Source organism: Rhipicephalus microplus, chromosome X (assembly GCF_043290135.1).
Source record: "Rhipicephalus microplus isolate Deutch F79 chromosome X, USDA_Rmic, whole genome shotgun sequence".
Lineage (NCBI taxonomy): Eukaryota > Metazoa > Arthropoda > Arachnida > Ixodida > Ixodidae > Rhipicephalus > Rhipicephalus microplus.
Genome location: NC_134710.1, coordinates 151,418,154 through 151,430,447, shown reverse-complemented (window position 1 = coordinate 151,430,447; position 12,294 = coordinate 151,418,154). Strand labels below are relative to the sequence as shown.

General features: G+C 47.3%; 1 protein-coding gene across 2 annotated transcripts in view; it reads left to right on the top strand.

The window, feature by feature from the left end:
• LOC119177032 (uncharacterized) overlaps positions 1-12,294 on the top strand; it is a 220,303-nt gene that overhangs the window by 157,730 nt on the left and 50,279 nt on the right. For both annotated transcript variants that reach the window (XM_075878002.1, XM_075878003.1), the window contains exons 8-9: positions 7,338-7,396; positions 12,019-12,086. In XM_075878002.1, coding sequence (XP_075734117.1) covers positions 7,338-7,396; positions 12,019-12,086 — 127 coding nt within the window. The remainder of the gene's footprint in view (positions 1-7,337; positions 7,397-12,018; positions 12,087-12,294) is intronic.

Genomic DNA, 12,294 nt, shown 5'->3' with positions numbered 1-12,294 from the left:
CGTTGGAAATAATTATCCTCAAGATCGCATTTATTCGTTTACTTATTTTATTTATTGCAACAACCTTTACGCGAAAATAAATGACGAATTTCGGAGTGTTGGCGATGTGCAAGAAATGAGCTCCGATAAATGCCCAGTTTTCGCCGAAAAAAACACTCCGAAAAAACCCCTTCCGAATATCAAGAAAAATAAACTCCGCAAACACGGAGCCCTTCATATAACGCTTGCGATGGGCTCAAACGTTCCAGAAATGCTTCAGTACAGGCGCAGCCATATGTGTCAGTGGTGCACTCTGTGGGGTATGTGCAATACGGCCACTTTACCATTCGGGATCGTTGTATTGTGCACGGTACATGTAACTATAATAGAATTATTTTGTTTTCAGACTGGCCCGAAAGTTGGATATATAAAGGACAGCGTTTCGCCAAGCGTCTGGTCTGTTGTCTCACACATGTCGCTGTAACGTCAGTGACGATCGCGCTACACAAGAAGCCACTTTCTGACTGCGCTAACTTCGTTGGGCGCGATGAACATGTCGCAGGCTGCGAGCACTGACCGCGAAAAGAAACAGTTTCGTTCATTTCCGATCTCCGTAGGCTGCAGGGCTCGGGATCGCCGTGGGAGTCGCGTGCACCAGTGAGCGCTCAGCTGTTCACGGAGGCACCCGCCGCCGCAGATGGGCCTTCCCGGCGGCGACCGCAGAGGTGCGGCACGGGCCGTACATCACGCGGCCTCCCGCACAGTCGGCGGCGAGGTGGTGGACAGGTTGCGGCGCGTTTCTGCCGCTGTTTCCCACCGTGTGCGCAGTGCAGAGCGACTAGCCGGATCGCTTGGTCGCTGAGTTATGGGCCACGTGGCCCCAATCTCACAGCGCTGTGGCCAGCCGGCGCGGACGTCACTTTGCCTCGACCTAGTCTGCGGAAATGCGGCATGACGCCGCCCGGTTGCCCAGCAAACAGCTGGTCGGAGAAAAATGGTGATGCGTGTATCTCTCTTGAGGAGAGGCGAACATTGTTTCGGACGGACGTTTTCGACAGTTTACGAGGGGCACATCGGTCTGCCTGTTTATCTGTTTCTTCACACGAAAAACACCCACTGAAAGCTAATCGCGCCCTGAACGAGGTTGTCCCGCTTCTTTCAGTCGTGTATCTTCCTGCAAGACTTGTGATGCTGCAGCCGAGCGAGAAGACCAACCGTCGTTAGCTCTGGACAAAAGAAGCTCGAACCAGCTTCGACCGCGGAAGCGACATTGGCACGCTCACATCTGACAGCATCTTTACCGCACTTGCTCACAAATGCTCGCCTTCACGCGCACATCCTAGAAGAAGCCGTGTTTGTTCCTTCGCGCCTGCTTCAAGGCGAACAGTTCACGGCGCGGTCATTTCAGGCCCATCAGCGGCCGACGCGCGGTCAGAGGCTTCTCCATTGTGTAAGCGCCCCGACCCTCGCCAGGCGCCCGTGCGGGTCACACCTAAAGCACCTTGGGGGTGCTAAAAGTGCTGCGGGGGCTCTGCATATGTGGAACCAAGTCACCTCAGGAGGACCGCTTTGGAGCGACCTCCCTCGCTTTGAATTGCGTTTGGCCCGAAAGAACACTTTCTGCCGCGCCGATTGCCTTGCCCTTGGCCCTCGGTGGGAGCTGTAAACGCGGTTCGATGAGGCTGCCTGCCGCAGGGTGATGGCGGCGAGACAATGGCACTAGGGAGCCCAGGCCAACCGGTTGCGCCAACCCGCTCGGCCCCAGCGGGGCACCCCGCCGGATGCGCCCCTCGCCGGGCTCGTATCCCCGCCCGCAGCATCGTGGTCATCAGGGCTGAACCGCCTTAGCTCAGTCAGCTGTAATGTAGCTCGTGGCATGGCGCGTACTCTATGTTTTAAGGTGATTCGAGGGAAATCACTAAGAGCCTGTTTCTTCTCTCAATCGAAAATGCTCTGGTCTTAAGACTTGGGCGCGAGAAAGATGATGCGTAAGTGTGCTGTCAAAAGCTCTGTGTATTACCCTGGCATGCGCATTCATTAAATTTAGAGTGCCGAGTCGACCTCCCATGCCTTAGGGTGATTTAGTGGCATATTTCCGACGAAGTCACTGTGGAATACATTGGTACTTCTAACGTAACGTCCTTTTTTTTTCATGATGCCGACAAATACTAGGGAGGAAGGTTCACTCAGCATGCATTGAGCTGCTTTCGATACGATGGGATGGATGTGACCCTGGGAAACATGCTTGAATATAACTCGAGGACTTGCGCTTTGCTACAGGCAGTGAGTCGGAATGGTAAGAAAACCGAAAACAAAAAAAAAACGACAAAAAGATATATTTTACCGGGACGACAACTTTACCAAAACGTTATCTATTATTTCATTCAGGAGAGAAAGCGAAATTTTCTTTTATCGTTTTTTTTTGTTCCCTCGAAAACTTCGTGATCTGGAACAACCAAGACCGCGCAACGTGAGCAAGAATGGAGATCACAAGGGATTACCAGCGCGTATCTCATACAGGAATTCCAAAGCGAAAATGTGTTGATGTTGTGCCTGTAGTGCGAAAAACGGCAACTCTGTCAATCAGATATGTTTATATTAACGCTTGCATGTGGACTTTCGCGTGCCTGTCCCCGTGGCCAGCGTGGAGAGGGCATAGTCGGCGCTGAAGTTTGTTTTATCAGAGCAGTGCTTTCGCATATTCTAGTAGACAATTGACTACGGAATGCTTCTGAGATTGTGCTCGCGCTCTTGACGCGAGGCATCGAGCCTGCTAAAAAAAAAATTAGTAATTCGCTTGAGAAAATAAACACTATAGTTATTAGAAGCATACTCGTTTGCGCTCACTTGTGGAAATTCGTGGTACAGGTAGTTGCGCTACTCTTGATGACGTGAAAACGACGTGTTTTACTCCTGTTCCACTTTCTTGAGAGAAGCGTAACTTACTATACGGCTAATCCGTTATTTTTATTGCTTCAAACTTTTGCATACAAATAAAAAACGCAACAAACTGCCACAGAGCATTTCTTTTTACCCTTTCCGGAACAAAAAACGGAACGGAAATTTTCGCAGTGGAACGAAACGAAAACATTTTGTTCAGACACCCTGGCTGTTCCGACACCCGGGCAGAAAAGCTGCATTTTAACACTGGAAACGCTACATTAACTGGGAACGGTGAATTAGGTATGTACACCGCGGTAGTGCAGTGGTTGTACGTACATATGATATGCTGCTGATATGATGACCGTAGACGGGTGGTTGAAGTCAATCCGGAGCCCCCACTCAACGCTGGGCTTCATAATCTAATCGAGGTTCTGGTAGGTAAAGCCCGAGAACACTGTATCCTGAGTAGAGCCAACGCGTCCCGTGAGGGGTATAAAATCATAAAACCGCACGAATTATGTGCCGGTAATGGGCATGGCTTCCTTTTCTTTCTCTCTGGCGCATGCGCATCTTTCGTTGCTTGCGCTTTCCGCTGTGTCAGCACTCTTGCGCGTGATTCTATTCGCAGCAACGCGCCGCGAAGCGAACCATTGTTATCGACAGGCTCTGAGTGACGCCGAGATGTTTTCTTTTTTTCATAGTGTTCGAGTTATTCTTATAGAGTAATAATTTCTGTTCACTGGTCCTCTGTATCTGAGCTGCCTTTCGAGAGTGACGAGATAGCAGGCTCTTGTGCGGCGGTCGACTGCGCAGTTCTGACTTCGGCAAGATCCAGTCTGCAGCGCATACCGTTCGCGCTGCTGATTGTTGCCAGAAGCCCTGTCATACGTTGATGTGAGAAAGTGCACTTTGCTTTCAACGTGTCGGAAGCGCCGTTCTCGAAACGTTTCAGTGGAATGCGGCAGTGTTGCTGTCTAAACCGTGTGTATTGCGGGTGGCAGCGGCTCTCTGTCTAAACTGTGATGAAATTTCGACTTAACTGAGCTCTTTCGTCAGAAGTCGCCCTGGGATGTTGCAATACAAGTAAGGAATTGCACTTATTTGGTAGAAATATCGTCTGTCTTTCTTTTTCTGAGCTTTTTAATATGAGAAAATGGGGAAAAATTGCCGCTTTGATTATAGGGGGCATCGTGCCCTAATGTAATGTCTTGGTGCAAGTAAAAAAAAAAAGCAAAACAAGAGGCTACCTTGACTGTGAGAGTTAAATGTGTGCGCATATTGTGTCCGCATTAAAATCACTGCATGTGGAGTGAGGTGCAAGGGCTTCGTCAAGCACGCATGAGTGGACGGGAAAATACAGCATGTTCAATCTTCGCACTTGTACACGATAAAGGACATAAGGCAAAGACATGCTAGTGATACGTTTATTTAAATCTAACGTCATTTCGTGAGGTACCAACCATAATGAAATAAAGTGGGAATGCTGATGACTGTATATGGGCTCGATTTGCGCTTTGGTGATCTGTGCGTCTGAGCTCTGGAGCACGACACGTGCTCTGATTGATGAAAAGGGAGAGGGCACGGAGAGAAAGTAGTTGCCGTTATACAGCGACTGACCTTCCAGCCTCATAATCCAGTCCCGAGCATGCATTATTTACAGCTGTAGCTCCTTTACAATATATGCGTTCTTGGACTTGAAAAGAGCGATATATGTATACATATAGAAAACAGTGTGCTCCACGACGCACACGCATATACCGCTCAGGAAGTAAAACAAGCCGCGGTGGTCTAGTGGCTAAGGTACTCGGCTGCTGGCCCGCAGGTCGCGGGGTCGAATCCCGGCTGCGGCGGCTGCATTCGCGATGGAGGCAGAAATGTTGTAGGCCCGTGTGCTCAGATTTGGGTGCACGCTAAAGAACTCCAGGTGGTCAAAATTTTGGGAGTCATCCACTAGGGCGTTTCTCATAGTCATATGGTGGTTTTGGGACGTTAAACCCCACATATCAACCATCAATCAAGAATTAAAACAAAAAAGACAGCAGAAAGCGCGTGTTGTTTCAGATTGGTCAGCGATTACCGTGATGTACTCAGCTGACACGCGCGAATGTTGGTCTTGTTTCCCGTTTGATAAGTGAGGCAGTGTCGCCACCAAAAGAGAAAATGTCAAGTGACATTAGTCTGTGTTGAAGGGGCACGCATAAGTTTATTGATTGATTTTTGGGGTTTAACGTCCCAAAACCACAATTTGATTATGAGAGACGCCGTAGTGGAGGGCTCCGGAAATTTTGACCGCCTGGGGTTCTTTAACGTGCACCCAAATCTGAATACACGGGCCTACAACATTTCCGCCTCCACCGGAAATGCACGCATAAGTTTATAATGAATCATTTGGGCGTTATGTTGATAAGCAGTACATAGTTAAAAATAGGAGTGCGACTTTACCTAATGTCTTTAATGACCGTTTGTCCATTGTAAGCGTAACAATACCTTCAAAGCCTTCTGTGCTGACTGTCTCGGCCAGTGTCGCCTTTCCCCCGACAAAAGGCGAATGCAACGCTTTGCGGCAAGTGCAATAATTGCGTGTTTTACGGAAAGAAACCCTTACCGGCAATGATGGATCTGTGCCCGGCGTCGCGTTTTTGCTTAGCACACGCACCAGGCTACGTATACGCGATAAAATTTCGGCCGCGGTGTAACAGTGGTTGCGCGCCCTGCTCGACTGTTGAGCGAAAGTCGAGTGTTCGATCGCGGCGGTCGCATATCGATAGGCGAAATGGTGAAGGCCCGCGTACTGCGCGATTTCAATGCACATTGAAGAAGACATAGCTGCTCCCGATTTCCGCAGTCGCCCTGTACGCGGTGTACAGTGCCTCATAATCACATCGTGGATTTGGCTCGCAAAACCCGGTCACTGAAATGCAAAAATATCTCGGTATATAATGAATTAGCTGAGTGAACGTTGCTGAAATATTGTTGTGTTCCTCACACTCAGATAATCCGTATAGTTCGTAAAACCCATTGATTTTCAATGGTCCTTTTCTAAAGGAGCGCGACATCAAAAACAGCTATGGGCTGGAGAAAAAGTACCGTGTTTGCATTCAATGTACGCGTTCCGAACGTATTTGACTGACCAAACGATTAAAAAACAAAAGGAGGGTATACGGTGCTGCTTTCCGTGCTTCGTGGACCGCGGTCTGCGGAAGAAGCGCGTGGTATAATGACATGTTCACACGTCCCTGCTCGCGGCCATGGCATTGCCCACGGCGTGGTGCGGCGGCCTCGGCGGGAGCAGCCGTGGGGGGAAGCTCGTTACGGCGATGCCTCGGCCGTTCCCCGCTAGAGCAGCTTCTACCTCAGCTCGCCCACGGTGGACGAGTGCCACGAATCTTTCACGTGGTCGGCGTCCCGGCTGGCGGAAGGTTATTTGGTAGCCGACCTTTCCTCTGGGAGCCTGCTACATATATGTCTAGTTTTGTGTGTTCAGTCTGAATCGTTGTTTTGACACGTACAACTGCATAATTAAATTGAACGAAGAATGAAGTGTGTGCACTTGCAGTTCTGGTAAGAACACTTGACACACATTTCCACGATCTTTTCTTTTTAACTTCATCTGAGTGTTTTTAGGCTATCTGGTGTTCTTCTTGTGTGCTTATTTCGCAAGTGTTTGTTTTTGGTGCTTTTATTATTATCATTGTTATTACTAATGTGCCCTGCGACGAGTAGTACCTTCAATATACAGCTATAAGAAGGTTGTTTATAATAACGCAGCGAAAAAAAATCACAAATGCTTATTTATTTGGTTATATATGAATTATAGGTTATACCGTTCCTTCTTGCAGAACCAACAGCTGTAGAACCTTACAGCTTTTATACGTTGAGGGTTTTCGTAAACACGGAATCAAACTTGTCTAGAGCAGTGGAGCTCATGACTATGGATGTTGTTTTTGTCTGCAGCTGATAGTTGACGCCATCTAGAAGCTTCCTTTCATGCTTGAGTTGTAGCACAAGGACCTAGCATGCAAGTCGACAATGTCATGCTTCAATACGGCGTCGGTGTTTGCGTAAAAGCAGCAGCTGAAGTGGTGGGCTTGGTGCTCGATAGACTATAATATTTTATTGATTTATTTATTTGTGTTTATTTTACAAATACTGCTACCCCATTAAGAGAATTCGAAGGATGGGATACAGATATATTCCGACTAGAAGGGCAAACAAAAACATTAAGAACCAAATAAAAAATATTTGTGGTACAGTGACAATGCAGATATAAGGTAAAATACTCTTCAAGCACAATTGAAACAACGCATTAGTACAATTGTTAACATAACGAAAAATAAAATAAGTAAGTTACTCAATATGGGGCATAAACAATCTGTACAATATATGAGAGCTTCGTATGCCGATCTGCTGTTCTGTTTGCAACTTAGTTTTCCCTGTTTAGGGATGACGATATATGTGCTGTTTTTGATGCGCAGCCGGAAGAATGCAGTCCTGCTTCGCACCCAACTCTCCGTTCGAGTTCATGCGATAATCGGTAAGTGCATTTCATACCGCACGTGTCGTCAGAGACCTCGCGTAACTGTTCTACAGGATAATAAAGTCAAGTACATGCATTACCAGTGTTAGTATAACCCCAAGTATGTTTTTTAAATTAAAACGGTCTTTGGACTCTGTGCGGCAGGCGAATCGTTTTGCGCGTAAAAGTTAGCGTTGCATCACCCCCCTCCAACCCACCTGCTCCGGCACGAACCCTCAAGGTGAAGCCGAAATATTGCTCAGTTAATAATGACTCTCAGATGAGGCAGTTGGAAAAGAAATTATGATAATGATCAAGCTTGAAAGAGACAAGGAGAGGGCTTGCAACTTACCTGTGCAGGTAAAATGTGATAGTGAATAGAATGCCCCTGAATAAGAAAAGTTGTATTCTCAAAGCTCACGAAAATTGTACAGCGTGGTGGAGCGCTCTACGATTCAACATAGAGCCCGGAGGAGGACAACCATTTTGCTAGAATATATGCGAACAAAAGGGTTGACCTCCTCCTCTCTATTCCTATAGGAAGAGATAGGAGGAGGTCAACCCTTTTCCTATCTCTTCCTATAGGAAGAGATAGGACGTACGTACCGTGTCACATTCACCAAATAAAGTCATGAGTTGCACTGAAATGTATATATGAGACCAAGATACTCTCCGAAACTATGGAAGCTCGCCCTCGGGATATTTGCCGTGGTGTGAAAACTTATATTCCAGCTCCGTTACCGGGCATGAACGACGCTTTGCGAAATCCTGTGTGTGCAGAAAAGTGCAATAGAATCGAGCCTGCCTAGTGGACTGGCCGTAGTAGTATATAGGCCGCTAGCGAGTAGTGTGATCGCTGCTGCACGGACCGAATGTTTAACATGGTGATGGTTTGCAAACATTTTGTGCCGTCGTCATTACTTGCGCTGCCAGGAAGATGGAGTTGCTGTTTCAACGGAACACAAGCATTTAACGTTAAGTAGCGCTGGTGTCACACTCATGCTCAGACTCTAGCCGTGCGCCATTCACTGCGCTTGGACGTTGCAGGCTCAATCAAATATACACGCGTATGCTTTTCGCAACTTTGAAATTGCGAAAATTCGTCGAACAACGCTGTTTGGACGGTACCGGCAGTACAGGAAAAGGTATACCAGGGACGCGTGGATTGTAGCCGTAATTGCGCGTTTCATCGCTCTAACCATTTCGCTTCGCTGAACATGAGCGTGTTGGCGGCATGTGGCGCTCCATAGTATCCACAGTAATATCGCTACATGCAATGCGCAAGACCTCGCTGAAGGATATGATACAGTAAATACAATCACAGTGACTAATGGGCGTGAAAAATCATTAACGCATCAGGGAACGGGAATGTTGTAGGCCCGTGTGCTCAGATTTGTGTGCACGTTAAAGAACCTCAGGTGGTCGAAATTTCCGGAGCTCTCCACTACGGCGTCTCTCATAATCATATGGAGGTTTTGGGACGTTAAACCCCACATATCAATCAATCTCATTACTTACAGGGTTGTAACATGTGACAAGTAGTTTGTAAACCGAAGTTACTAAATACTACAACCACTCTTTCTTTAAAGAGTGATATGAATGGATGCCGTGAGCGAAGTCGATATGGTGTACAGCCGCCCAAAAGTTTATCGCGCGTCAGCGCGCTCAGCCCGGCCCGTCGTCCGCCAGGCTTTTCCTTCTTACCATTGCACTGCAGATGAACCGCGTCGTGCTGCTTATCTCATTAGTACGGGCGTGGGCGTGTCTTTGATGTTATTCGCTCGATTTGTGGCGGCAACATTCCTCTTCGGAGAAGAAATTACGACCGAAAGTAATCGCCAGCTCACGCTGCCGGGCCCATCTGAGCACGCTTTGTGGGCATGCGCTTACCCTCGCCCTGTTTGCCACTCAGCTACATTGTTCTAGAAGGCCTAGAAGGTTACTCGGCTCCGTCGTACGGCGCTGATGCACTGAGAAGTCTCCGCTCGCGCTCTGGGTGGCTCTACGTACTATATAGAGAATTGTTGTGCTCCTATAGGCAGGCGTAGATAAACGGGGCTCGTCTGTGTGGTCGTTCGTGCTGAAAGCCTACCTGAACAAGAGTGTGGTTGCTTCGTTCGTATCAAGCCATATTCGTTTTGAAAGTATCGTGACGGTTGTCGTCAGCGCTATAGCATCACGACGTGTCTCGCTGATCGTTGCATCTGTAGCGAACCTGCCAGACTCATCAGTCACACGCATGCACTAGTGTGTTCTGTCGTCGGTGTCCCCTGGACCATCGCGATTCATCACGTGAAGCTTCGTCGCTGCTAAGGGCTACCTGCTTGCCTGGTTTTTTTCCCCCTGTAACCGTCACTAGAGGAAAGTTTCCGCACTTCTGTTCGTTCTGTTATATAGACTGGCACAGCCGTGTCGATGCCGGTACGCGTGTGGAAAAGGGAAAACGTGCCGAGTTAGCGCGGCGGTTTTTTTGTATGTATAATCTTTGGGGATTGATCGCTATTTTCTAACAGCAGGGCGCGCCGGTTGCAGCGCTGGACTTGGTCGACCCGCGAGAAATAGCTGTCATTTGTCTGTTGACAGAGAGTAGAGAGAGAGAGAGAGAGAGAGAGAGAGAAGAAAGGAAAAGAAGGGAACAAAAGAGGGTGGGAGTATCTGCTTAGCGGCGGATGCTGTGGCGCTGGGTGCGGTCTTGGCGTATGGCAACTATGATGTGGCAATTCTAAAATAGGATCGCATCAGTTGTGCCGCGGGCGTATCGACTTTTGCGAATCGAGGCAAAACGCCCCCCCCCCCCCCCCCACCTCCCTTTTGCCAGCCGTTCCATACAATAACGGACACGGCAAGAAAAAAAATAGCTTATATACACCACAGCACTTATAGTGTGCCATGACTTTCGTGCCATTTGATTTATTCACGCTTGTGCATCGCCTGGTCGGCTCTTCACCTTACTCTGTTTCGGTGTATGTATATGTCTGGCGCTTCCAGCTAGATTCGTGTGTACAATCTATCTCCTGGGAAGATCTGCTCCTTAGATCGTCAAGTTTTGGGAGCTAGGTGAAAGACATACAAAGAACTTTAATGCAGTGACTGTATATTCTAGGGAAGGACCCGCTCAAGTCCTCGGCTCGTGGCTGGCTGCTCCCATGAAGTGCGCATTTTCGCCTATATAGCATATCTATGGGACAGTCGTATGCACTTTTTCAACAGGTCTTGCAACGTGTTGTCAAAACGCGTTTTGTGTATATCATTTGGTGCTCGGTAAACGATATAGTTCTGTAGTTCTGACAGCCACTTGTGATTCGCGCAGTGAAGTTACTAATGCCCCCCTTGAAAAAAAAAAAAAGAAATCTTAACGACGTAGAAGCTTGATTTAAACGACTCTGTACTGTACAGGGCTTGTGTTTATTTAGTCTGCTGTTATGTAGTTTTTTTAGTAAGTCTTTAAGCTCCACCGCAGCTGCTTTCGTTCGCAGCGCAAGCAGTTCATGAGGCATCGTCGCAAGGCGCTTATGTACGTGCGCGTCGGTTATTAGGGAGTTTTAGCTTGTACGTATACTTCTTTACGTTAACGTGTTACCGGATACCGTTTCGCGTTTACCGTCTTACCGGAACGGATATCTTTCAACGTGTTAGCTCCTCATACGTAAATTTTCACGTACGTACGTAAACGCGTATACCTTTACGTTTTCGCAAACCATAAATGGTGATGCTCACTGCATATAAACTGCATTAACCTTAGATATGGTTAAATCACCATTGTGGTGAAATCACGAGACGTTCTTTTATTGCGTACAGCATCCTCATATGCGCGAAAGAGTGAAAAATACATGGCTAATGCAACGATGGTGTCGACATCTTGTGACACTTCGTGCAACCACATTCATGAACACATTCTTACGCGTAATGTTTTTGAGGTGAAAATTATTAAAAAGGTAACTCATTTGTAATAACGGCGCTGTGCGTTTTTTGCATCAGACGTACAATGCTCAATATTTCTGCAATAACAATTTTGTGATTACCTGGTTCACTATCGCCACGCTAGATGGCACCACCTATCCAGCTTCTCTGGAATTCGCACGTTTACGGCATTTATGTCCTAGACCATTCTAGCTTTGGTAATCCGGCTGAAACAATGTAATGGCCATTGGCGCTCGCACTTCAGCTACTTCTGCTTATAGCAACTCGACGGTTCGAGTCCCCGCAATGCGCATACCACGAGTTTCTACGAACGAAGGCGTATTTGCGAGATAAGGTTGTAAACGTAAAGTCTATATGGCAGGAAACGTAAACTTTTAAACCAGATCCGGAGGGAAACGTAAAGGTTTACGTTCCGTAAAGACCCGCGCATGCGCAGATTCTATCCGGTATCCGCTAACACGGTAACGTAAAGAAGTGTACGTACAAGCTAAAACTCCCTATTTTGGGCAAAACATCGATACGTTTACGTTTGTCTATATGAAATGAGTCTGCAAAGCTCGTTTGATCCTTGCATTTGGGAAGTTCATCTGATCCTCTTGTTTTTTCTCTTTGTGCACAATATTCATAACAGGAAGTCGGGTCCTGATCAAGGAACTATACTCAAGCCAGTGGAATTTAAGATTTCCTGTCGATTAACCGGAGCTTTCTCTACTTTGCAGAGAAATTGCTCAACTCGACAGGACGAGAACTGCGACGGGCTCTGTTTTCTCTCAAGCAAATCTTTCAGGTGAGTGGCGTGTGTATTGTAGACTTTTATGTAGATTTTCAACTTGCTTTCTCGTGTGCTGTTTTTTTTTTTAAAGGAGTCAACGATGGCAGAGGTCATTTAATGTTCGTGTGTAACTGGAACGTTTCGTGTCGCATATTTGTTCGGACTTTCCACTGTTTTATTATTTGTTAGCTCGGATATTTCTCTTCAAATATCAAGTTGAACT